Source organism: Ornithodoros turicata, chromosome 4 (genome assembly GCF_037126465.1).
Source record: "Ornithodoros turicata isolate Travis chromosome 4, ASM3712646v1, whole genome shotgun sequence".
In the NCBI taxonomy this organism is placed as follows: Eukaryota; Metazoa; Arthropoda; class Arachnida; order Ixodida; family Argasidae; genus Ornithodoros; species Ornithodoros turicata.
This window is the reverse complement of record NC_088204.1, coordinates 16,568,965-16,596,935: the sequence shown is the minus strand read 5'-3', so window position 1 is coordinate 16,596,935 and position 27,971 is coordinate 16,568,965. Positions and strand designations below refer to the sequence as shown.

The window sequence follows — 27,971 nt, the reverse complement described above, 5'->3', positions numbered from 1 at the left end:
CAGCGTTAGCCAAGGTCGTGCGGAAGACTGGGAGGTGGCGGGTTCGAATCCCACCACCAGCTGTGCTGTCTGAAGTTTTTCCTAGGTTTTCCGGCGGGCATTCTAGACGAATACTCGCACAGTTCCCCTGAAGTCTGCCAAGCTACGACGCATACTAGCCCCCATGTCCTCCACTCCTTCCTGCTGTCCTCTCTCCAGATGTCCACGTCTGTACGCCGCTTGTAGCCGCAGTTGCTTCGCGGCGCTAACACGGAGTAAGAAAAAAAAAACGAAAGAAATAATGCACATCGTTACACCACTAGGTCAGCGGAGCCTGTCGTTAAACTGCGGTTTGATTAGATTTGAAAGAGGAACAACTATAGATAGTGAGGATGGCGTGGGAAAAAAATACAGGAACAAAAATATGGAGAGATTGTGCAAACGCTATGTTCGGTTGGCTACCCCAGCGCTCTTACGACGGCAGGTTTCACTACCAGATTTCTAGAGGGATGAGAGTCCCATGAGTCCCATGAGTCCCATGAGAGTCCCGGGGAAGGAAATCACAAAGTGGAACACAGCTTGTCCACAGGCGACTGGTCAGTCAGACTCTCTTCTTCTTTTTTTTTTCCATGTCGACAGGTCCGTTGACGTGTCTGTCCAATGCACTGCACGACTTGTTTGTTCTGTACGGGATTATGGAGAGGTTAGCCGAGGCCTAGCTAACTTGCCACTTGTTGTGCATCGCTCCCATCTGAGGAGTATGTGCTCGTCATCTACATGGGATGCAATCTGATGAGGATAGTCGTATCTCTATAGGGTGGTTCGCGCATTTGTGGGGAAATTTTCGACGCCAGACGATCCAGGGGACGTTAGTACAGTTCAAATCGTGAAATGTACGTGGTCCCGAGCGGTAACAGCTCTGTCTTGTTGTGCGTCCACAAAATACATAACAACAACAACAACAGATATATTCTGATGCCTTCCACAAAGTACACATTGCCTGTGTTGCCACCCAGTTTCTTTACGACTACAAGCGGTAGAGGGTCAAAAGTTCGAGCGAGGGGTGTTCGCGGAACATTCATTTGTGTACGTTAATATTTCACATCATTACAAGGCGGCGTAGCGAATACCAACTCAGCTCTTCAGTGAAGAACTTCTCAGGGAAGAACAATGTTGCAGTTGCGACGTAGTACACAAAGACGAGACAGACGATGTCGCACAGGTCCCCCCCACTACCTGGGCACTGCACGTGTACTACGTCGCGTCTGTCAGCAATATGTACCAACCTGCCCGGTCTTTGTTACAAGAACAATGTTATACATCAAAGTTCTGTATTGAAATGAATGAATTTGTCATATTTGTGCGAACGCGGTATTTATTTTTATTTACATTTCAGCATGGTGAAAGGAATGTTTTGCAAATAAACCTAGCTTTTTACTCCGTGTATTCGACCAAAAGGTGCAATAATACTGCTGAAACAGGGGAATGCAAAACACCCACCTGAAACAGGGTTTAAAATACTCTTCCCTGCAATGGCGCTTTCTATAGAATGAGCCCTTTGAAACTGTGCTTATTGTAAATACACCATATAGACGGTGCTTTGTAAAGCACCTTTCTGTATATGGTGTGTAACTTACACCACAAGTGTGCTATAGGACAAGACACTTACACTCGAGAGGTTTAAAAGTCGACTGCACGCAGCCAAGGAAACGTCCCGTTAGTTCAATTCAATAATGGCAGTCGAAGAATCCATTATTCAATGGAAGTATGCAACTGGGCATTACGAGGTTTTTGTTGCGTTCGTCCTTAATATCGCGTTCGTTATTCATAAGGAGGGTCATCCCCTCAATCTGGAAATAGATGCGACCACAACACCCTCCGCTGTTATTTCTACTACGCACCAACCAGGGTACGCAGGCCGCAATGGCGTTCAAGTTAACTCTCATGCGAGCTGTACGCCACGTTAGTGCTGGCACCAAACAAGTATAGACCTCTCTATTCTGTATACTATACTGCACAACAGTATAGCTTCTCTCTTTGGCATGGACCTTCCCGTTACATATACCCCGAACCACCTTTCACTACGTCCGGTCATTCAGCTCCGGGGCCGTCTGCGCATGAGCTTTGTCCAGTCCATGGCAACACTGTGTGTCCGAACGCGCGCGCGCGTGCAGCGCCGCATCAAAAGGGACGGAACCCACTGTACAAACGGAATATGAGCGAAAGTGAGGTCATTGTCATCGCCTGCCTATTGTGCATGCGTTGTGTGCGCGAGGGGAGGGATCAAAGCGTCGTTGAATACTGCACATCGATGTCAAGGAGCAACGCAGTGTGTGTGCTTCGTGAAGTTTGCCGTGACGCGAAGAAAAGGATTTCGCGGGAATTGACGCTAACGAATACTATGCGGAGTATAAAGTTAGACGACGGAGCTGTGTTTCGATTCTTTCATATGAGTGAAACTTTGTTTTTATTGCTCGTTACCACCGCGAACCAACTGTGTCTAGGAGCGGCAAAACTATTTGTAAGAATTTGTTTTTGAGGGCGTTTCTCTGTTTTCTATTAAACTTTCGTGGTTTCTGGAACACTATACACATACATGCATGGGGCTGTGTTATCATAGAGCTGCAATCAAAATTGCATTGATGGAGCAGTCAAGCAATTCAGGCGCATTTTTTTCCTTCTATTCGTGACCATCACCATCGAGTTCATTCAATAGAGCGAACCTTCAGGACTCTGCTTGACGTCACAATTTTCGTTCCAATCCCCCATCAAAATTGAAAATTGTGGGCAACACTGTGCCGAAGTAGACACCAACTTTGCGTTTCCCGTAGTGATACAAAAATATCGAAATTTTCTATATCGATAAATATCAACATGGTAAAATAAAATCGATATTTTATCGATATATCGGTATTTCGAAAAGAAATACAGATGTTGGAAAAGCCGTCACGCGATTACTTGGACAACTGAAAAAAAGTTGCCTTCTGCGGAGTCACTAAAAGATGTCGTGTGACGGCACTCGAATGACACTAAGCGCGAGTGTCACTCGTTGAAAGTGCCACTAAATCAGTCCGTGTGACAGGGATGTAAAAGATGTCGTGTGACAACACACGAATGACACTAAGCGCAAGTGTCACTCGTTGAAAGTGACACTAAATCAGTCCGTGTGACAGAGGTATAAAAGATGTCGTGTGACAGCACACGAATGACACTAAGCGCGAGTGTCACTCGTTGAAAGTGACAGTATACCTCGCGTACGTCCGTTCATCCTGCGACAGCCAGAAGGCAGAGGAAAGTCTACTTTGCAGTGGGCTGGAGAACTATGTAAAAACGTTATGCAAGTATTTAAGTCGCAGGACACTAGAAATAAGTCTGGCTCGCCTGGACTCCCGGCCATTTGACCTTTTAAAGCTCCTGGGTCCTCAGCCATTCAATCACCAAGCAGCTGTATTGAAAGCGCTCCTACGTTTCCTTTAAGAAACTCATCTGATTGACATTTTGTGAGACTTTCTGGTCCCTCGTTTGTGTCAAGTCTTCCCACTAGTTCGGGATGTTTCTCTCCCGGCACCCAACTACTGGGTTTTCTTCTTCTTTTTATGTATGTCTCTATTGCTTTTTATTTATTTCGACTAACTGCGGCTAAGTGATCTGAGGTAGCCAGTCTGACTCTGTCGAGACGTAAATCCCCATTTTTTTCTTTTTCTATCACATCACAGTACTAAAAAACAAAAAAAAAATCGAAATTTTCCATTTTCAGGTTTTGAATTTTCCTAGTGGTCGACAGTAAAGTTCATCGGAAGCACACAAACTCTGTCAATATGACACCGCTGGAACATACGCGCCGATTTTGTGGAAGTGTACTTTTGTTATAATCTATTTCGCGTGGGAATTTGATATTAACCTGGAAAGGGATACCATCGTTCAAATCTTATTCAATACCACTAATTAGACGATAAGAAGTACAGGAGGAGAAGCCAAGGGTAAGAGTTCCCGCGGACATTCGTGGCGCTTTACCAGCTCTTCTCGCAGTCTCTTTAGCGGATGCTGCAGCGGCACGGCCGAGCGGTCAAGGCGTCCGTTCGTTGGTGGTAGCTAGTCACTAAATAAGCTACGCTTCAGAGTATCGACACTGAGGCAAAAGGGAGAGTTGGAGCCGCCATGTTGTTTCAGTTTGACCTCCAGCCCCACATCTACTGCGGCACCTATTTCGAACTTCACCGACTTCGAACTTCACCGACTTCGAACTTCACCGACTTCGAACTTCACCGACTTCGAACTTCACCGACTTCGAACTTCACCGACTTCGAACTTCACCGACTTCGAACTTCACCGACTTCGAACTTCACCGACTTCGAACTTCACCGACTTCGAACTTCACCGACTTCGAACTTCACCGACTTCGAACTTCACCGACTTCGAACTTCACCGAAACAGGTGAAGTTCGGCAGTGGAAGAAAACAACACTTCGAAGAGCGCTCCGTGTATGGCACTGGAGGTCAAACGGAAACAACATGGCGGCTCCAACTCTCCCTTTTGCCTCAGTGTCAATACTCTGAAGCGTAGCTTATTTGGTGACCCTGGTGGTAGCCTAGGTCGTGCTGAAGGCTTGAGATGTGCTGGGTTCGAATCCTACCACCAGCGGTACTCTGAGGTTTTCCGGGAGACTTTCCGGGCGAATGTTGGCACAGTTCTGTAGGACTCGAACCCACATCTTCTGGATTGATGTTCTTAGGCATTTGAGGCTTGTGTGTTCTCCTTTCTCTGTGTTCCAGCCTCAGAACATCAATTTCCATCGTGTTCAACATATGCCGCTTGCGTCGACCCGTCGTATGAATGTGTGTGTGTGAGTGAAAAAACATGTAAGAGTGGTGAGTGGATGTTTGTCCCTTCAAATGACGCACTCTTGGAAGTCGTCGGTGAGGTGTGTTAGCTTAGCTCAATTCGTAGAGCCCTTGACTGGCAACCCAGAAGGTGCGGGTTCGAGTCCTACAGCTGGCTAACCCTTTCAGTGACTTCCTTCTTTGATTGTTCTTAGGCGTTTGAGGCTTGTGTGTAGTCCTCTCTCTGTGTTCCAGCCTCAGGACATCAATTTCCATCGTGCTCTCTAAACGCGTCCGTTATATTCACTACTACTCATTCACTCCTATACACCTATTCACTATAGTCACTCCTCTTCGCTACAATGTCGCCCACAAAGAGCGACAATTCCGTATGGCCATCCAGTCACTTCCTAATCGCTTGCTTTGGGATCGAGAACGTGGCTGCGACAGATGTTTCACCAATTCCACCTCTGCATCACCCGATTCACTTTCCTTCTCCCCATGCACGTAGAGTCCCTGTTTTGGTAAGCCGAAATCGAGCGGGGGCTTTCGCGCAAGGCCCCGGCGAGCACGCGTTGGCAGGTCGCCCCGTTAAATTTCTTCCGGACCACGCCTGTCCTTTTTATTTCATAATGTGTGCTGCATTTCAATTCCGTCGGGCCTACACCCTTTCCCCGGCGCTAATTGTACATCGTCTGCCCACGGCATTTCTGCTACGCAGCGGAGAAGACAAGTCCCTTTCTGTTGCGAGCGTACTATAGTATGTATAATGTAGCTATAGGTCTACCGGGTTTTTCAGCCTTGACTAATGGATCGTCTGCGAAGCAGTTAAGATTAAGTGTGTGACCGGTGGCACGGTTAGGTTTCCCGCCGCCGCCGGCGAGGGCGGCGCTGCTTGCCGCCTGTTAGTCACAGCGCCATCTATCAACATTATGAGAGAATCTTATAATCGCTTTCGCTTTTACTTCCGTAAGTTGTTTTGAAGGAAGTAAGCATTCCGATTAGACCAACTTTTAATTCGCCTTCCGCGTAGTCCTTTTTGTTGCGTCTGCTGTATGCACAATAGGAACTCTCCTATGTAAAGGTAGTCAACATAGCTAAACGTACTGCAAAATTCAGCGTCTTTCGCAAGAATACGAATGTGTTGTGTGAACAATCGTTTGTCTGTGTGCGACTACTGGCAACGTTCACGTCAACGTCGAAGATGGCCCTGGTTGCGTCATATGTGGCTTGCAGCGACATCTAGCGTTCCCGGAAGTAATTTGTGGTCGATTTGCACTTCCGTTGAATGCGTTGTGAGAAGTAAACTTCTTCAAAAATCTACGGGCGATTTTCGTTCGCACAAGACACGTGAACGCTCTAAACGATCATCATAACATTGGTACTGCGTGTTTTAGCTTTTCTCTAGTCAATGACGTAATTTTTAGAGGACAAGGTTGAGTTGATTTTTAATAAATTAAAGTTTGGTGCGTCTCGAACATGTGCTGCCATCTCGATAGTGTCGCACACTAAAATATTTGCGAATTCGGGCTCAATACAAATCAACGAATAGTCCTGGAATTCTACAAAATGTGTCATTGACAATGGTAATACAAGGGGAACACGCCAGTACTTCTGTTTTGACGATATTTTACGTCGTTTCTGAGCGGCGTGCGAAGAAACTGTCTCTATTGTCTCGCGAAGAAGTGATTCCCCCTTAAATGTGTGCTGCTGCTTTCGTTTTATTTTCTGAAACATGGGACATGTGACGCTACCTGATAACTGATCTCCTCCTCCTCCTCCTGCACCAACATCGCTAAATAACATGACATAACATAGCATAACACAGATCATTACAACATAAATTGTCCGTCTTTAGTGATAGCCGTTGGGGAACTGTCACCTGATCAGTACCACTCGGACATCAAGAGTGGCCAAAGCGAGGGTGCAGCAGTTCTGTTGCATATCGTAGCACTGAACTGATGCTGGTCCAATAATGACATTCGGCCCGGATCAATTCTGATGATTAGCGGAAACCTTAGCAGCATTGCACATGACGCCCCAAGCTTTGCACTAGTACCCTATTCGCAGCACTAGTACCCTCACTAGTACTAGTAGACTAGCACTAGTACCCTAGTACCGCACTAGTACCCTCGCTTATCCTTGAGTGACGCTAGTGACGTCGGTGCGGCGGTGCGTGTTGTGGAACACCTTGCACAGCGTAGGCGTGTAGCACTACGCTCGACGTCGCTCTTCCGCAGGGCGGAGTAAAGTAAACAGCGATGTCAGCGCTGCAGTTGCTTCTTTCTGGGTTACGCAAGCATATGCGCGTCTCCCGCTGTGCTTGTGTGTGGAATGTTATTTGAATGTACGTCACAGATCTGCGTTTGACCCTAGTATACGCCCGCTAGAGCGAGCAAGGTCATTGCTCGTGTCCTCCCTTTGCTCTTTGTAACAAGAATGTCGCCGCGATTCGTATGTGGGTTATGCTCACGTTCAAGGCCGATATTTTCGTACGGGCGATGCACGGGGATCATGCCAGCATATTTCTGTTTGGGGCTCTGCGTACAAGGGGGCCTGTTTCGCCAGGCAGATTGGGGGCAGTATGTGACACACACACACACGCAACACCGAAGCAACAAAAGCGATCTAGCGAGCGTCCCAGTAAGACACGTGATGAATCGAGAAGGGTAACAACTGGCCGTCTTCAGAAGACAGCGAAACGTTCTCTTCGAGATAAATTCACAGTACTTTCTACAAAAGCGCGATTTTCCACGTATTGGGGTTTTTATGTTTAATTTTCTTCATTCCTCATATTCAGGTCATTCCATTTTGTTTTCATTATTTCATTGTTTCATTGTTTGGTTGATTGATTCGTATGAGTCTGCTCTGTCTATACTTTCTTGTCTCCGCTTCCAAGTTCGTGGTCGCACCGTTCTCCATCAGTTATAGATGTGCTACTTTTCGTCTCTTTTCCAAGCCGCTGTTTGGATTTGGTACACGAATGGTACGGGTTGTACGTGCTACCATAGCTCGGCGTTTTTGTCTCGCGACGTAAGCCCCCAATTATTATTAAGCTCGGGATTTCGGGCCTTCGAAACTCACGATCACAATCTGATAAGGCGTGAGTTCGGGCCCTGCTACTTACTCACTTGAAGGTCGACATGGCGTCGATCATGCCGCATATTAGTGCACTCATCGGATAACATCACACTTGTAAACAGAGCAGGTGTGATGTCATCTGGTGAGTGCGCTAACATCCGGCATGATCGATCTGACCGATACACCATGTCGACCTTCAAGTGAGTTCGTAGCAGCCCAAGCAGCACAATGTACTGAAAGTCGAGTGCAATAGGGGTGGACGGTATGTGTCTTATCAATATTCTTTAGTTTCACGAGTCTCTTCAAGGTCTTCCACCTACCCGTCCACCCGTATTGCACTCGACTTTCAGTACATTGTGCTGCTTGGGAGGGCCCGAACTCACGCCTTATCAGATGATTGTGATCGTGAGTTTCGAAGGCACGAAACGCCGACCTATGCGTGCTACTCACGAGGAAATATTAAACGGTCTGCTGTTTGTGACAACTGTGCGTGTTGCCAGCACGGTCGTGCAAGCGTGGTCAAGACACGAAACCGTATGCACGCAGCATAATGAGTATATAATCTATTATCTAAATAGAAAAATATAGCTATATAGTTCATGGAATGCTCTGATACGCTCAGCAGAAGTGCATGTAGCATTCTCAGCCATCTACTGCTCACGACTGTGAGTCCGACAGCGGCGAGATTTTTTAGAAGCACCACCACCATCTACTGTTTAATTTCATCTTCCAGGAGATATATTCCCGTTCATGTACCAGGACCACACGACACACACTCAGTCTCACTCTCTGACCTTGTGAAAGGAAAGTGGAAATAAAGTGGCCTAACTAATGCAAGTGTAACACGAGTATGCGCGTAACCAGCTAGGGTTTCGGAAGTCATCATCGTCATCATGTATTTCTCTCTCTCTCTCTCTCTCGGAAGTAGATGACCATTTGCTCCGTCCTGGCCTTCTGGGGATGCCTGTCCAGTTAGTAGCCGAACTGATACTTCAGAGTGCATTCTTCACCTTATTTGGGTCGATTCGGTGAATTCTTTAAATGTGTTGACACGGCATTGCTGCATGTCTCAACGCTACGAATTCTGACGTGGAAAAAGGCTAACAGAGAGTAGAATCCAAGAGCCAAAGACTCAAAAATACATTCTCTTTGGAATATTGGATCCTCCCTTACTTCAGTGAATTTTTTGTCATTCTTTTCGCACTCAGTTTGCCTACAGAGTCACATATATCGTTATTCCTTATCGTTTTTTTTTTCATTACTCACGATTAGCATGCAGCACGCAGCTAAAAGTACTATGGAGTATCCGGCATGCGTTGGAGTCTATACATCATGTTTTTCTTTCTTCCAATACGATACAATGTTCTATCAAGTGATTCAAGTCTAACTGTTGCAACTGCGCTGCACAAAATTATCCTCACTTTCTCTCTCCTTACTATTTCTTACATGGCAAGTGCCGAAACGGCAATAGGTGCCAGTCTGACGCTCTTTCTTCATATCGTGGGAACGGCTCTGCAGCACTTTCGCAAAAGAAAGAATCCCCTCGTGTACGCATACAACCTTCCTGCTCAAAAGGAATCCCAAGATTACGAGCATCTTGCAAATGACAGGCTAGTGTCGAGGCCGGAGCAGACGGCCTCGTTCCGCTATTTGCTTGCTACGTGATGCCGGCCCATCGACATTGCCTCTAGCCATACCGCGCGACGCATGTAGTACACGCACTTTCATGCCGATTTCGAACTGATTGAGAGCAATCGAGAGATTGGTTGTGAATCGGCGAAAGTCTGGAGGGCGATCGGTGTTTTGTCTTGTTGCGTAAGCCATGATTACCACGAGTGTCGAAACGACCGTAATGGCGGCGCGATGTTTACGTTAGGTGTTGGTGGGACTTTGGTAAACGCAAACGCCATTGGCCCGGTGCTCCAGTGTGTGTGGGGATGAGTGCGATTCGAGCAGCACAACATCTTGGCCCAATACTGGATGGATATATCGGAAATACTGGACCAATATTGGAGAAGCATTGCCGATACACCACCAATATTTTGCCAAGATGTTGTTGTGCTTCGGGAGTCCTAGTACTTCGAAACCACTATGCGCAGACGCAATGGTAAAAGAAGTTGTGAAATCCAAGCTCAGTAACGTGATGTCAGCCGCTTCAAAGCAACAGTGCCATTGGTTTATCGTGTTCCGGAAACAACGTTATTTTGTATATACGTATTCAGATCTGCTAAAGCCCCAAAGGAATACGATGTCACTGCGCATGCCCCGAAGCCAAACGGTGTTATTTATAGTGGCACTTAAAAGAATGGCATTTAATGGAAAGCCACCAGTCGTGACGTACGAACCCACACCCTTCGAATCCAGTCAGTGCTGCTACCAGTTTCTGTGCTTGTATGCTTCTTCAGTTCCTGCTGGTCTGTGTCCTTCTGGGTGAACTGTGGCCAACGGACTTTTTTCACAACGCTTCTGCGCATGCTCTGTGACCCTGACGGCGCCGAAGAGCTCCCTACGTATTCAATAGATGGCGCCAATATGACGCCGGCTGTAGCCGGTATGTCGCGCGTATGCAGCCGGCTGTATAGGGTGCCTGAATACTAGCTCCCTCCGCGTATTGTGGAGCCACCCTTTGTAGAAGCGAATGCCGCCAAGCCGCCATACTGACTCCCACGCTTACCATGCGTGAATGCTGTGTACCGATTTTGTCAACTTTTTCAAACCTCCTTTGCTACGAATTTACTCAACTCTAAAATGCAGTGTGTCGCTAAGCGTATCGCTACACTTTTGTGAGCGTATCGCGAGCTGTGCGTGGGAGTCAATATGGCGGAAATTCGTAGCAGACGACGCGGTTGTCGATCGTGTTTCGCTGGATAGCCGCTAGGATACGTCGAGAGTGTGAAAACGGTCCATTCAGTGTTTTTCTTTTTTTTCTTTTTCTTTGTTTTTTTTCTCCTCCTTTTCGTTTTGTTTCCTTTGCTGGGAATAGCAAGCCGCCGTAGCGCAGGGTAACCTTTCCCTTCTTTTTTAAAAATTAACGTATGTTTCCCTTTTTTTACTCCTGTCAATGCCGCGAAGCAACTATGGCTATGAGCAGCGTACAGACCCGGACAGAATGAGAGGGGACAACAGGATGGAGTGGGGGACAGGTGGGTTAGTATGAGTCTTGTGCAGACTTCAGGGGGAATGGTACCGACATTCGTCTAGAAAGCCTGCCGGAAAACCCAAGAAAAAACCTTTGACAGCACAGCCGGTGATAGGGACGAGCGGATGTTTTCTATCCAGTCGGCCATGCCGCTGGAACCATTGCTACGAAAATTCTACCATGGTAAATCGGGTTTTATCGCGGTGAAGTGCATTGCAACAATCCCTGGCTGTTGGTATCTGCTTGTTGACTTATTGTACTATTGTTACGAGGAACAAGTTTCCCCCAGAAAGGGTTAATGGTGGCTGCGAGTTGCTGTGACCCTCTTACGGAATACCAATGTCATCTTCAGGCGCACCAGATAAATTTATGGTAATTAAACAGTGATGCCAACAAAGCTGCATCTTTCAACAACACGAGGTCTGCAGATTTTTATCTCCTGGCTTTCAAATTAGTTTTTTCAACGCTCTATAAACCATGCAGTCGTACCAATTACAGCGCGCTTTGATGGCTCCGTTAGTGAGCAGCGTGGAAATACAAAATATCAACGGGGTGACCTAGAAAAACGCCAATTTAATACCTCAAACCTGCATATTCCTTCAGATAGAGATACTTCAGATAGAGTGCAGATTGGTAAAGACAATATTCGTCCATCCCGTTGGCGTTCAGAAAAGCGCTTATTGTACTTCGTTTGTTCCCGCGTGGCCTGCGTCTTATATACCAGTGATTGGGAAGAAAAACACAAACAAAAACTACGAGTTTCTCAGCAATTGGTGGTGGGTGACGCCATCTTGAATTTTTTCCTATACTTGTTCGTATCCGCTGTCTTCTCTTGCTTTGCTCTGCTTCTTATAGCATTCTGGATTGAATTTATAATAGATGTCAGTTTGCCTTATTTGTGTAATACAGCTTGTTTTCCTCTTTAACATACTGGTATGTTGGAGTGGCCTATGTGTCGGCCATTTAGAGGCGCAAAGTTTTCTTCTGCGAATTTCTAGGGGGCACTGATCTCCTTTGCTCTCTTTAGAACTGGATTCATACTTTGACTTGTTGCCGGAAAATCTATGAAACATTATGAGCCACACACACACATATTCCACTTGTGGAGCTGGTGTTCTGTTACGATACGTTCTTGTTGTTCTTCCACTTATCTTCCACTCGCGACTTTGATGTCTTTACGCGCTGAAGGATTCCAGAGTTTCTGTGGGTCTATATAGCCATGAGGGCTTCACGTCATATCACGTAACCAAGTAGTAGTCATACCCATCATTTCATAAATCATACCATACCCAGTGTGCCCTCTTGAAAGTCAGCCACAAGTTGTGCCAAATTTCCTCACTCATCGCTTCGTCTTCTTCTTCTTCTTGTTGTGTTGTTGGAGGGTTGTTTGTCCTCGGGTGACGCAGCGTCAAATTCAAGGACAAGGAAATATGTCCTCTCACTTGAAGGTGGGAGGTCGAAGGTCCCGATGTAATTTCATCCTCGTGTATTGTCCCACGGATCGTCGGGAGGTTAATTAGCTGGTTATCATTAGCATCACATCATTAGCAACTCAGTTGAACGGCGCTGCTCTTGAAATTGTTTTGGCGCCACTTACGCGTGTAGTGATCTGTTTATAAACCAAGGAAAGTCGTGCAGCCCAAGAGGAAAGGTCTTCGCTGAAGAAGACCCTTGGGTGAGATCGTTATGCGGGTCATCGTAATTAAATGACTGCGCTCAAGGTGGACGTTAATGTGGGAGCTATGCTTGTACACCAGATCAACTCCACGTAGCGTACAAGAAGAACAAAGCTTCGCGCGAACATTGAAGTTCTTCCTATATGAGCAGGTTTGTCGACAGGTTCTTGCATGGTTTACGAATGCTGTCGGCGTTATTTGAAGGAAGCGTCAGCCTTCAAGCACGTTTAGTGTGCCCCATGAAATCGAATGAGAAACACTGCAAAGCGTCCTTGCAGTAACAACCCAAGCTGTACCAGTGCTATTGGCCAAATATTGGTCAAATACTGTGCCAACATGTGCTGCTTGGGTAAGTAAACTATAGATATTCTATAGCCCACTGCAGTATAACTCACAACTGCTGTGTTCCGGTAACAAGTTCACCTGCCAATGGTTATAATGTTCGTCGAAATCCTATTATACAGCGCAGTTACGCTAACTGCGAATGTGCCGACATGGCTCGTGGCGGTCGATCGGGCAGCCAATACAGCCGAAAGCTCAATAAGATCTGTTTCGTTTCGATTATACCTTTGCGAACAAGGAACCACTTGTCTGGACAGCTATGTACCAGTGTGAAACATAATTCTACATACGTCTTCTTAGAACCATCTAGGAAGTCAGATAAATCTCAGCTTCTCAACTGTTTTCTATAGTGCAGTATGAAGCACTTTCTTCTCGGACATTGTAGGCACATATTGTAGGCGAGCCTTTGAGTTGTAATGTGTAAAAAGAACTCTATCTTTCTGTGCAATGTCCAATTTAGGACTCACCTTCCTCTATTGGAGCACACAGGCAACTTTCGAAGCGATAAATTTTACGAACAACAAATAAATCGTGACTATATGACATGGGGAAATTTTACCAAGCGTGCAATGCCGGAATTGTTTTTGAATCCACCCATCTACAGCAACATTTACCGGGGTGTCAGTGACCGATTTTGTTCTGGTCTAGAGCTTAATCGTTTAGGCTCCAGGGGCTGTGTTGCAACTTATACCAGCATCGCTTTATGTGTCAGCAATCCCTCCCCCTTTGACGCGTGATATTTATCTCTTAAGACTAGCTGCCAAATAAGAGTATCAAATGCAGCACACACTCGTCAACCTGCCCTGGAGTCAGTGCTTAACCGCTGTCTGCATGTAGACCCATTTGTCCGCCTAATTTCATCGCGTCGGCTCTAATTGCATCGAGTCCTCTGAGTGCAGTCTACCGAAAATGCCGCGGAGAAAATGGTGGCCCCATTCCTTGAATCGCTGAACGTTACAGTTAGTCAGTTTTGCTTTCGAGAGCTCGCTCGTAAAAGCGTGAACTGCGTGATCGACCGTGTGGGTAATTTACGCTGTGTTATCTCGGCTGTTGTCGATCTGTTATACCAGTTACTGAAAAGGAACGGAAGTTCTACAGGCAGTTTGTACATTGCAGATGGGTGTCTTGTAGCTACGTATAGGACGAGGTACTGTTGAGTGTTTAGATGGTGGTAACGTTTCTCCAGCGGGTCCTAATTGCGCCGAGAAACTGCTTGGATCGCATGTATTTGTTTAGCGGAATCGATTATCACATGTATGTATGCCTCGGAGGAAATGAATTGTTAACAATATGGATGATAAGCACCACTGACAAAAGCAACGGTGCAAGACCTATCGTCAGCGGGGCTCAATTCTCCTTGGACAACGCTTCAGTGCTCCAATGCCATGGACGAGCCTTGTCAGTCCCCCCCCCCCCTTCCGGTGTTTCCATGCGACTGAGGATGTCCATTAAAATTCCAAAAGGGTAGTGGATCGTAGCCAAAGGTACAGCTTGCGAGGTTATACAGAAATGAAAAGATTCAAGTATTCGTAATTCACCATTGTTCAGAAGGCATTTTTCAAGGGTATTGTAACATTTATAAAGTACAGGCGACCGTACCCGTGACCGTAGCCTCCGAGCCGGCCCTCGAAGACCTGGCGCCACGCTTATATGATCAACTACATCTGGGGGCTTGCTCAGGTCCCGTAAGCCGCCTCGCTACGCTCCTGTTATAAAGGAAAACTGGTGTACTACCTATCGAGACCACTCGTTTTTAAAAATAAAAATAAATAAATAAGTAAATAAATAAATACATATTGCATAGAAGTGGAAGGTCATATACTGAGTCTAAAAATGTAAGAATTATAAAGTTGTGTCGTCTAGAACCTTTTTTATATGCACTTGAACACAAGAACTTCTAGCGCAGGAGAAACACATCATCGCTAAGCCTAACGAATTCCGAAGGTGCCACCTCGCAATAGGTACGGTCGTTGGGTTCGGCTAGTTCACCTCGGACAGATTGAGGGGTGGTCTGGAGGACGCCCCCCCCCCCCTTCCCTCCCCTCCCCTCCCCACAGGCACGCACTAGGCGGTGCGGGCATGAGACTGTGCTGCCGGTTAGATCAGAAGGTCCTCAGTAAAGATGGCGAATCGCCTTCAAGAAACGGGAACAATTTTTATATACGTTTTATACGTTTATATACGGTATGTACATTTTATACGTTTCACACGATATGGGTCATTTCTGTTTCATTTCGTTCCTGATTAGTTCCTATCTTATGTAAAAGAGTTTGATTTTTGTTTTTATCCCGATATTTGATCCCGATACGGAACTACATCCAGGAAGACTTTGAGAACTGAAACCGTCCAGTAAACGATTACGTACCGCACCCACCAAGAGCTCTTCAGCGCTCCATGCACGTTGTTCTGTCTCACGAGCCGAGCGCCCCATGGTGGGCAACGAAGCAATCGCTGATCCTTTCACACGACTACTTCGGGTATGCTCAAAGGATGCGCGGGAACTGGAATGTTTACACGAGTCGCTTCCCAACGAACTTCCTAGCGCGTGTTATGCAGGAGTGCTGATGTTTCACTTCCTTGTTTTGCTTTGCTTGCGGTTCTACGTCCTTGCTTTCTTCCACGGAAATAGGCAATTTCGACTTCTGAGTCTTCGCATGCTACAGGAAACAATGTTCGTGGAAGAGGAAGTGTTGCACTACGCACCGTTCGCGTGGGAGCAAATACGCACTGTTCTTTCTATTTCTTTTTACGGTGCGCTCATGAGAAATAGATCGACGAACAAGAGGTGCAGGTACAAGCTATACACCTTTGGGCATCCCCAAACCCCGGTATCAAAAATTCGTCTCGGCGAGAGCACTAGATGAAAAGCACAATGCAAAACGCACGTTTTAGCGCTAACACGCAAAGCTCTGGGCATAGTTCTTGGCGTGGAACAGAGTTGCGTGATCCCATTGTGTTCGCTACGGCGATTTATGGGATATTCCGTGGGAGGTTCATTCTTTGGAAGAGGGCGGTGGTGCAACATCAAAGGGAGTACGGCGGCTGGGTGCGAATCAATGCGCTTTCGGCGAGGGCATAATAGAGACATTTGCCGGGCCTTTCTGGATTACAGACCACGATTAATCGACGCGGCACACATGCACGAATAACACAGCGGATTCATGCCAACCTTTAGGCAATGTCACGGGTTCAATGTTAATCTCGCGCTTATGCTCACATATACTGCGCATCACAAGTGCAGGTGTTTTGTCGAACGACGGAGCACCTGCCGAATGCACCTGCCTGCGATAGCGAGAATATGGCTTCTACGATCACATATCGACTCCTAGTTCTGCTTTCGTCCGCCTGGTGGCTCCAAGGTTGCGTGTTCGAGCACTGTCGAGGGCGTCAGCAGTTTTGTGACGTGGTACAAGTTGATTGGACACGACGTCCTCGACAAGAAACACTGTTTCCTCTGTGGCTAGATTTCACCGCATCAAAAAAAGTTATCTTGTCATATATATATATGTAGGTGGCTACGTAGAGAGGTTGATCAGTGAAAACGATTGCCTGCTACTCTGCATGGGTTATTTGGTGTTTGCAAATGAGTCGGTGGTAACTCTCTAGGGACATGCGAGTCATGCAGCAATAAAACGTTCCAGATGGAGTCAGAAATACGTTCTCTCTGGGTTCGAATCCGCCACACCGGAAGACAGACCGCTCAGAAATAGCGGAAAGGAAAATTGCTTTTGAACGTGGACTCATGCACATATTTTTTTTTTAAATCGTAAACTCTGTATAGCCAATGACCCGGTTGTCGAAATGTATTACGTGCGATCAATTTCCTAAGAACGTATCGTATCCGGCGAATTGTGTTCATAAAGCAAATGTTTTGTCCAGCGTTCTGTACCCAAAGAGAGGAAGCGAAGAACGTACCATCGAATGTCACCTGCTTTCGGGAAAGCGGAACTGTTTTTGCACGCGACTTTCCGTTTCCGGGTATACCGTTTTTCAAGCTTACTCTCCGCTAAATGAATTTTCGTCCTGGAAGTTCCACTTTTCCTTCCGCGTCCTGCAGACAAGACAGAGCAGTGACGTCTTTAGGAAATGTCTCGTCACGCGTGGACATTCCCCGTGAAGCATAAAACGCAGTAGATTGCGTAATAGGAGTGACAAACAACAACAACGAGAAATAGATAATGACGATGTTACAAAGCGACAGTCCGGCATCAAAGGAAAGTTAAACGCTGCCGCGTGCTTTCTTATTACGTTCAGGTTCATCGTACAAAATATGTCAATTAAATTCGACGCCAATTACCTATGTAATTAAATTTTCTAGATATGGCTTTACTGTCATTAACTACCGGTTCCTGTTCTGCAAAGCAAATTGAGTCACCGTTTTGAGACAATTCTTTATTCTTGTTTCGGCTCATTTGCATAGCGAAATTCAGCGATGGATATTTCAACACGTGCGCATTTAAGTTTTTTTTTTTAAAACATGGAATGGCTTTCAACGAGGAATATCTCCCGTTCTGCTATCTCTTTTGCCCGAAATCCTGTAATTAAAGAGTTAATAATTAAATTCAGGTAATTGGTGATCTTGTAGATGCATGCTTTCTTTGAGAGAATGTTGGCCTGGCCATATAACTGAACTGCAAAAACTGCATCTATTTCGCTCCGCCAGTTTTTAAATAAAAATTCTGTAACGAATAACAAAGACACCTTGTATACTCCTGTGCCTCCCCAGTTTTACGATATATCAAATTTCTCGCACTCATCTCTGTGGCACGCACTCGTGATGTCCTCCGGCAATGTACAGTAGTTCATGCGTATACGTCACCAGGAAACCTAAACGGGATGTAAACGTGCTGTTCGTTTCTCAGGTTGGCCTGGAAAATTATACAATGATCAAATTTTTTATTTGGTATCTATATGTAACTGCAATGAACTGCAACTCTTAGATCAAAATAGTCGCTGGCTCCAGGTTATAGTTTTTTTATTCGTTATTTTGTTATGAAAAAAAAAAAAAAGCTAGCGGAGCGCAATAGATGCCGTTTTTGCAGTTGAGTTATATGGCCAGGCGAACGTTCTCTCGAAGAAAGCATGTACCTAAAAGATCACCAATTACCTAAAATTCACGATTTAATTCTTTAATTAGAGAATTTCGCTCAGAAGCGAGATAGCAGAACGAGACATATTTCTCGTTGAAAGCCATTCCATGTTTGAAAACCCTTAAACGAGCACTTGTGTTGAAATATCCATCGCTGAATTTCGCTATGCAAATGAACCGAAACAAGAAGTACGCACTTTCCGAGCGCAGAAATGACGCGACCTTCGCCTTACCTGGGTCGGAGAGCGGACACCAATGATGCTCCATCGCTCCGAAGCACGTGGCCCTCTCACGTGAATTGCCTGTCGCTCTTTCTCGAAAAGTGTGTAGTTCTTGTTTCGGCTTATTTGCATAGCGAAATTCAGCGATGGATATTTCAACACACGTGCGCGTTTAAGGTTTTTTTTAAAACATGGAATGGCTTTCAATGAGAAATATCTCCCGTTCTGTTACCTCTTTTGCTCGAAATCCCCTAATTAAAGTGTTAATTATTAAATTCAGGTAAATGGTGATGTTGTAGTTACACAATTTCTTCGCGAGAATGTTGGCCTGGCAACTGCAAAAAACGGCATATGTTTTTTTCCGCCAGTTTTTAAATAAAAATTCTGTAACGAATTCTGTTCTGTAACGAATAAAAACACCCTGTATACTCCAGTGCCTCAGTAAAAACTATTTGTACACCAAACATAATTGCTTCTAGGAATACATGCACAGCTCCTGCCCCTGATTTTCGGTAAGACTGTCCGGCGCACTTAATCTTTGTTATCCTTTGAAATGAAGGAAATTTCAAATCAAGTAGTGACACATAAAAATGCTTCTGTGAAACGCTTGGTTTTGACATTCCGACGTAATTTGTGACATAACCCTGGTGATTTGACGCATAACGTTCACGTCGGGCTACTCTGTAGTATGAAATGGCAATGTGTAATCATAACGAATATTTGTGACAGTGGCTTTGGAAACTGTTTCTAAATAAAATTCTGTCTTCGTACGCTCCATTGCACACAAATGGACAGCACGAAGGTCCGCGTTGAATATAAATTTTGGAAATGTTATACTGAGTGAAGTTTCGGCAGATACGTGCAAGTCTAGAGTATCGGGGAAATTCCAAGCGTATACAGTGTCATATCATCATGGGGCAGCTTTCGTGCTAAGCTCAAGTGCGATTTCCTTGTCTGCATATACGAAGAATTAATTCGCTGTCAGAAACCAATACAAATGCTCGGCTTTCAACGCAGTCTGCTCACGTGGTAGTAATCCACAACTATTTCGTAGGGCGAAAAAAAAAGTAATAAATAAAATCGTCACCAACGACTGCAGCAAATTGATCACGTGTCTTCTGTGTTGGCCAATAGTTACTCATATTCATTTTCTGGTCCTAATATCGAGTATTGAGAGGTATATTTACTTGTATCAACACTGACATTACCATGTCCACTGCTCAGCTCAATCTGCTATGCCTTCACCACTCTCCGCCTCTGAATAGCGCTTCTGCAAACTGTGCAGGCATTTTCCCAAGCACGTACGCTCCATTTGTACGCTGCGTCGCAACCACACAATGCCCTATACTCCACCCCCTATCTTTCCTTTTCCAGCCTTCCAGCAATTCCTAACGTTCCTGCTGTATCATCACATTGTCCCGCAAGAACAATCGTACCTAACTGCAAGGGAACCTATATGCAGGGAACCGGCTCTTCGCAAACGTCCAATCACTTCCGCTATCCAATGACGTATTTTATGTCTCTCCAACTCTTTTTTTTTCCCTCAGATTGCAAATGTCACCTCCGTGATCTGGTAAATTTGTACTCGTTATAGGAAGTTACGTAGGTCCCATTGTGAAGGACCGACTGACCGTGAAGTATACGCCGACGGCGCTATCGGCTGTCGTGCTCCTTTATGTACGAGGTCAAAGACCGTCTATGCAAATGTCATTTATGTATATTGCGTGGCCGCATTCCTGTTACGTGGCGTCAGGTATTGTTTACGAGCGGTGAAACCGTTTTTGGCGGCTCATTTGCATGGAGGACAAGTCGCGGAGACTCCTTATTCGGAACACGGTGACCGTAGATATTCGGAAGCGACGTTTCAAGTTTTCTTGTGTGTCCGAGGTTGGATGGCTATCTGGGACCAGCTGGTTGCGATAATGCTCGAGTATATAGGGCGGCTATATGAGATAGGTATCGCTGCAGGAAGTTATTGTCTGCGGGCTCTTCTCTCCCCTCTGTCACGTTTTGTGGAACTTGCTCCGTGGAAATGGTTCTCACATTTTACAGTGTACGTACATTGCACGTGCTGTATGTAGTTTAGTCCCTTTGGATTTCTTCGAGTTAAAAAAAAAAAAGACCAGCTCCGGTGGCATAGTGGTTAAGATAATCGCTTTCCACGCCGAGACTGGGAGGTGACACGGGTTCGAATCCTATCACCAGCTGTGCTGTCTGAGGTTTCCCCTGGGTTTTCCGAAGACTTTCCAGACTAATATCAGCACAGTTCCCCCTGAAGTCTGCCTAGGACGCTTACTAACCCCCTGTCCCCCACTCCTTCCTGCTGTCCTCTCTCCATATATCCACGTCTGTACGCCGCTCATAGGCAAAGTTGCCTCGCGGCGCTAACACGGATTCTAAAAAAAGAGAGAGATTGGCTTCTATTATGGATAGGCTGATTCAAAAGAGATAAATATGGTGATGTGCTACTCCAGAACTCGTAAATAGACGAGAAAGTACGACAAAACAAATGCAACCCCAAGACTTCATCTCATCATCGTATGTGTGTGTGTGTGTGTGCCATCGGAATTTCGGGATTTCTTCCCTCTTGCTCCACCTCATGTACATTGTATTAACAGTCTTACATTCTGAAATTAATTTAAATTTGAAAAATATCCAAGCGACAGAAAAGAACACAAACAAGCAAAAAAGTAGGGGCCAGCTAATAAACTGTCTATTATTGCTGATGCAGCACAGCATTCATTAAGTTGGTGCCATAGCGTGCGAAATATACCATTGACCTATTATTTTGCTGTTGCACTAGGTTCCAGTTCATGACGTCTATACTCAGCCAGCGCGTCTTCATAGTTGCAGTTCGGAGCAGAAAAACAACTAAATTAAAACAACTAAGTGTTATCTGTCACATTTTAACTTGTTACACTGGGTTAACAGACAACAAGCTGTTAAACTACTACGTCATCAACATAAACTGTATGTCTGCTGCTTTACGGTCATCATTTTCGCGCATTAGCTGCTTCACGGTGCGGTGATCATTTTCGCATTAGCTGCTTTACGGTCATCATTTTCACGTATTAGCAGACTGAGTGTGTCACGGCAGGGAGATCGGATGTCACGGCAGGGAGGCTATCGTTTGTTGCGGAGGAACATCCTACTCCTCTTCAACGACTTCAATTATTGTTTGAGATACCGATGCACATTACATGCATTCAGCACTTTACCAACAGTAACGGAAACTGTAGGTTACCGAAATTAGAGTGGTAACGAAAACGGGAGCTCGTACTACCTTCCTCCATAACCGGGAACGGAAACGAAAATGACCAGCAGGTATTCAATTCGGGGCAGTCTTCAATGATCATTGAAAGGAATGACCATTGAACATGTGCGTAGCGCCACCAAGCGTGTAACGTGTGCACTTGTCAGAGCATTGGATCCAATGCTCCCTTGGCAGGTTGACAGCTTACTCGCTTGGTGGCGCTACGCGTATGTTCAATGTTGGGTTCCTGTGAAGAATACAGGAACCCTACAGTTCAATGCAGAGCAGGGGAGTCTGGCCATTAGGAAGATCCTAAAAAGAGATTCGACCTGTCAATCAAACTTGGGCGCATTTCATTGATTGATGTTTTCTATGGAGGCCGCCATGACACCAAAATTTCCTCATCACGGAGGTGCTGTTTGGAACGGCGAAGCGGGGATTGCGTGAAAATTTTTTTTTTCACAAACTACTTTAGTTTCATCCTGCGAGTACATATCCTCATGTATTCATCTGCAAAACCAGCTTCTACTTTCATTCATTATTATTATTAATTATTAATGCCAATCATTAATGCCATCATTATTAATGCCAATATTATAATGCGTTTCGTCGCTGACGTTAGGCCTAGTGAGAACCGCGATCTCAAGGAAATGGCAGGAAAGACGCCACTGTTGCGTAAAATTTTGCACATTTTTGTTGAATGTTGTTTATATATGTCTATCTATTTCTGATCCCATCTGCTTATGTTACGTGATTCATACCGGTAGCCGTCTGCGTACGAAAAAGCGGTTTCTGCAGTTCTGCGTCTTCCCGACAGGCCTCTCTCCATCCGGATGGCATTGATAAGAGTGGAAGCAATATCCATAGTTCTGGTATGTCGCTAGTGTCATCCGTTTCAATCCGAACCAATCAAGTTTCCCCAGCATGGTGGCACCCAGTAAATAGGGGCGAAATATAACTAAGGATAGACCTGTTTCTGCGGGCCAGATGGCGCGAGTGAGCAGCAACGTCAGCGCCCCAAAATATTCAACGCGCAGTAGTACGCGGCGGCACTTTCAATTACATGGTCTCAAGTTGTTCGCGCTTGGCAAGATGCACCGCGCTTTTTCTGTGGATTCCCTGCTGGTTTGGTAGCTTTCCTTGGTGCCATGCCGCTTGAAACACCATGCAAAACCCGCTAATGAAACTACCTATTGTTGGATTCGTTGCCGCTTGGGCCCGAAATGGCGCAGTGCAAACCTTGCTGCAGCAGCCATATGGCCTGTTATTTTACTCTTTTTGTTTAGGGAATATCAAGCCGGGGTGCTGCATAGCCGACCTTTTCCCTTTTCTTTCCTTTTTTTTTTCTGCCAATAAATCCCCCCCCCCCCCCCCATGGCCTGTAGTAATACTGAACTGTATTTCTACCCGTAATTGGCCAGACACCTCGAAACGTGGGTGGGGCTTCAAGTATATGCAAGTCCCATTGGAGACTTTAATGGCCATTGGATTCAACGATCACTGCCCGTGTGACAGGGTTATTAATCGCCTTTTGGAAACAGGTATTTTCCTTTCAGCGAATGCCAGTCGAACAGGCCTCTGTGGATCAGCAGGTATAGCGTGTCCGCCTATACTGATCCCAAGGTTCCGGGTTCGAATCCGGTCGAGAACGCCATCAACTTGGTGGCAGGGTACAGGTTGCTTAGACACGCCGTCTTCCACGAGGGGCAAAATTAATCGACAGACTGACCACTGGGGACGCCACGGTGGTCAGTCTGTCGATGCTCATATGATCAGAGTTGTCTCGCGACTTAACACTCCGAATTATCGTATTACCAATCATAAAAGTTCTCTACCGTTACTTAGAAGAGATAATCGATCGGTATATAATTTATTCACAACGTACACAGTTATCGTGGACATAAACAGTTCGCAGTCCATCCGTATCAGGAAGGCGCAAGAGCCGGGCAAACTGGTGGCGCGCATTTTCTAATTGAATTTTTCTGTGCACAAACATATTTTCTCCTCCTTCTCCTCATTCCCCTTCCTCCCTTCTCACATATTTTATCACTTCGCAACGCCCACAGCTCCCATGAAAAACATCCTGTCATTACACCTTCGCGCACAAACACTGACGAAGAAGCTGCACCCTATAAATACACACACACACACACATATACAGATACTACGTCTGCCAGTGAATAATCACCTGCCGAATACCGAAACAAACCCTTTCCCACAACTTTCCCCGCCTGTCAAACAACCTGTCCATGAAAGGCTTGGAACCTTCGCAAGACCTTGGCGAGCTCTGTTGGTCTCCCACTGACAAGCTCATCGTATTCCCCCGTGGTCTGCCCACGACGACGAGGCTTTGAAAGTCTTTCGGCTCACAGCTGTTCCTCCTTGTCCTTGCGTACTGCTGTGTTCTCAACCACAAGTGCATCATCTGGTGTTTCAAGCGTTCATATAAGTGCTAAATCGCGTTTTCTCACTCCGGTTTCACCATGGTAGACGTCGTAGTGGTGAGTACGCTCGACTTTGTTACCGGTCTGTGCGACGCTGGTCGTCTTTGTGGCGTCTGCCGTTTTTTAGGCTTAGCTTTCAGTGCTTCTAGATCTGGAATACCTCACCTGAAAGCGTGATTTTCTTTGCTGTATCCGTTTATTGATCGACATTGGTGATCTACACTATGACTATATCATGATTTAGCAACCAGTATTGCGGCGTGAATCATATCTTGCCGATAATGTCACTCGTGTTGCCTCGAGTCGCACGGCTATTCCTTGCGGAAGTACGTATGTTTACTACAGAACTCATGAAAATGCAAACATAATAAAAAATAATAGTGGGTACTCATTGCATAACGATTAATAGGCGCCAGATGTACCCACGCCTTGCGGGACACGGTAGGTGGAGACGCAATTAAGTCACCGCCTTTTTGGTGTGACCGCGGAATACCCACGTCTGTTTCGTTTACGTTAAAAATTAGGCGATTTCTCTTCTCGATGGTGTTGGTGTTTGGTGGTGCCCTTTTAATGCGTCTTCCGTTTCCGTCGTCCTCGATGCGCAGCGTCGATAACTGTTGACCTAGTGTCAATTACAAATCATTGCGTAACCACCCTGTTACGGGATGGCACTGTGCGCCAGCGCGTGCGCAAATATGCTAGAGGGACGTCCCAATCAGTTCAATACATATACTGAAAGTGAGAGTACAAAGGAACGGACGAGTAGCTAGATCAAGGTTGTTTCCTTCGAGGGGAGCACTGCGCTATAGATCACCTGATAAGACACTTGTCTGCCACCCCCATGGACGTCAACTTTTCAGTATATTCGCTGCGATATCGACCTATAGGGGGAGACATCGTCACCTTTCTAGTGTGGATAATACGCTGGCCGATGTTCGGAGTTGGTGGTTGTTTTCCGTAATTCTTGTGTATATTCACCGGAAGATCGCTTGTGCCGCGATGGTACGATACTGTTCGGTTCCCCAATGCTCCACCTACTGTACTGAACGCGGAATAAACGTGTAAAAGCAGACGACGCGAGGAAGCTATCCACACTATGGTAGTTCATCGTTTCTCCGCAACGTGCCGACACTGTTCGATCTCGGAGCGTTTAATTGTGCTGCTTGGGATATCTCGCTTCCATTTCGAATAATGCTTCCCCCGGACCCGGCAACTTCTGGTTACATGAGAAAGGGTACATATCAGTAAATATGCAGCAAATCTCATGGCGCCGTGTCGTTTTATTTCGGTGAGGACAATTACACCTATTGATAACTAGAGAACACAAGGTTGCCAACTAGCCTGTTAAAGAAGTAACCATGACTTACATCTAATCAAGTTTGAATGGGTCACCAAGTACCAGCCATACACGCAGTTATGAAATTTTTGAAAACACCCTCTGAAGTCTCCGTGTTTCTCGGCTGTCCTAAGGACGGGGTACATTGTGCAGCGCGTTGAGGGCCATTGGTGTATTTGGTCTACAGTCGTTGGAACTATTGTCTCGTTTACTGGTCTCATTCATTAACTGGACTCTGCTTGTTCTTTGTTATGTCCCTTGGACATTTTCGGTTTGAGTTTGTTCTGTTTTCCTCAATTCTTTTCTGATTACGTGTTCCGAAGTAGCCTCTCTCCGTCCATATCTCCATATTTTTTATTTTCAATCAGTCAATTAATCAGGTCGCGTTTCGCAATGGTCACACACCAAGCTGAACTTCGAAGGTTTTGTTCATTAAGAATAGAACAATACATACATACAACACGCAATGTAGAATGGCTTCAAGTATATATGCCATACAGCTTCAACTTGGGACAGCCGGCTAATTACGCAACGGCTAGCATTTCTAAACTTGACGCAAGAGAGGCGCTGCGACACATCGCTGAGGCACCGCTCACGTGGTCGTCGGTGTTACCTCCCTGGCCCAGTGTCGTACGGCACCGTCAAACCGCGTGCTTTGCTTCCTGGAATTTCTAAGGAACACAGGTTTCCTTTACACCCTTTAGTGGAACTGGAATCATGTTGGGACTTCGATGTCTTGGTCCATTGACATTATCTTGCCATGAGGGCTTTGTCATGCCAAGAACTTGGATGAAGTATCATTATACATCCACGACCTAATTTCATATCGCATAATAAGTGAGTCACAAACTAAGTGGCAAATTTTCTCACTCATCGTCACCGCATGTATTTGTTGTTGTTTATGTGAGTTACAGGTAGATTGATTGATTGAAAAAGAATGGAGATGTGAATCTAGCTAGCTACTCCAGGATCCGTAAATCAAAGAGGAAGTGGAAGAACAACGCAAAAACCCAACGGAAAAAGCGAAACAAATGCAACACAGGATGTCCAAGACACATAACACAAAACAACAACAACAACAAATGGGCCAACTAATCACATGACTAATATGAGTCCAATTAATGAGATCATAGGTCACAAGTCGTTGACCAAGTACAGCAATGGCCCTCAGTATACACTTCACAATCAACAAACATAACCATCTCTTGGTTCCGAATGTGTTGCGTTAGAGGGATATAGAGGCGGCAGTTGTGAACGTGAAGTTAACATTCGGATTCTTTAAAGTCTGCATTGATCAGGCTGGATACTAAACACCCTACACGATCCCCGTGCAAGCTCCCCACAGCCTATAAGGGATGGGGATATTCATGTAGTCTCAGATTCAATAGCCCAACGTTCAGAACTTGGTACATGCGATGCGGTCACTTGCGGTTGTACACCGTCACACGGTCTGCCGTGAGAAACCGATCTCGGCACATACTCGGTCGTTCAGCTGTGGTGAATACAAAGACGCAGGGCCTATAAACAAGAGCTAACGATTGTCTTTCCAATCATTGGCTCGCCGCAGTTTGTTTTGCCATTGTGCTTTATCGAGAGATAATAGTATTTAGCACGTGTGAACGTGTGCGGGGAAACAATACAATCGGGGAATATACATGTAAGTAGGTCGGTATACACGCAATAGTTTGATGTTCGGTTGCGGTAGGGGAATATGTGGCTGCTATTTTATGAGAGAGGTGAATGTCAACGGTAGGTATGATGTGAACAGTGTTATTTTGCGAGGTGCACTTGGTTCCCATACCAAGTTTCCGCGCATGTCTAATACGATGGAGCGAAATTATATTTGTCAATGACAGAAGAGACTTGGTTACTCCTCTTACCGTTGTGGACTTGAGACTTTTTGACTTCCCGTCATATATCCTTTTCTGCCTTCAATTTATCAATCTCTCTGGTACGTGGACCAAATAGTTCATATCTTCAACGTCAGAGTGCTTATTCACAAAGGCAAAAAATATTTGAAAAAAGGAAGACAAGAACGAACTACAAGTTTAATATAATTTAATTAGTGTTCCTGGCTCCCATCAAAGTTAATCAAAATCCTTTTAATGATTGGAGCTAAGTTGAGTTCCACTCATTAAAAAGGTAGCGTTATTGATATCCTGTGACTTGCAGCAACTTTTCGTGACCTCTTTCGTGAGCTTTTTATCACTGTTGGACATGACGAACTGCAGACTACACACTAAATTTCAAAACACCCTTTTTGGTGTAATCTCGGCGGTATCATAACTGACTCCCTTTTTGGTGTATATCAACACCCTTTGGAAACGTTACACCCCTCAGAAAAGGTGTATTCCTTACACCCAAATTGGTGTATTTCAACGGTATCATAACTGACTCCCTTTTTGGTGTAATCCTACACCCAGTGGAATCTGTACACCCTTCTGGAAAGGGTGTAAATGGAGTGCACCATGTGTCGTATATGAGACACGGCGAAATGAAGTCCGCGAACGCGTCTGAGGAATGTCTGAAGATGCCATAGCTGGGCTTTGGAATCCCAGCAATCTAATTCCAGCAACCACTGTAAGCAAAAC

At 45.6% G+C, this 27,971-nt stretch overlaps 1 protein-coding gene across 2 annotated transcripts in view; it reads left to right on the top strand.

The window, feature by feature from the left end:
• The window catches only part of LOC135391200 (hillarin-like), an 86,438-nt gene that overhangs the window by 18,557 nt on the left and 39,910 nt on the right, over positions 1–27,971 (top strand). The window contains exon 1 of one of the 2 annotated variants that reach the window (XM_064621352.1): positions 23,879–24,101. The exons of the other annotated variant lie outside the window; for it this stretch is intronic. Coding sequence (XP_064477422.1) covers positions 24,084–24,101 — 18 coding nt within the window. The 5' untranslated portion in view covers positions 23,879–24,083. Of the gene's footprint in view, positions 1–23,878; positions 24,102–27,971 lie in introns of those variants that run through there. 2 annotated transcript variants of the gene reach the window in all.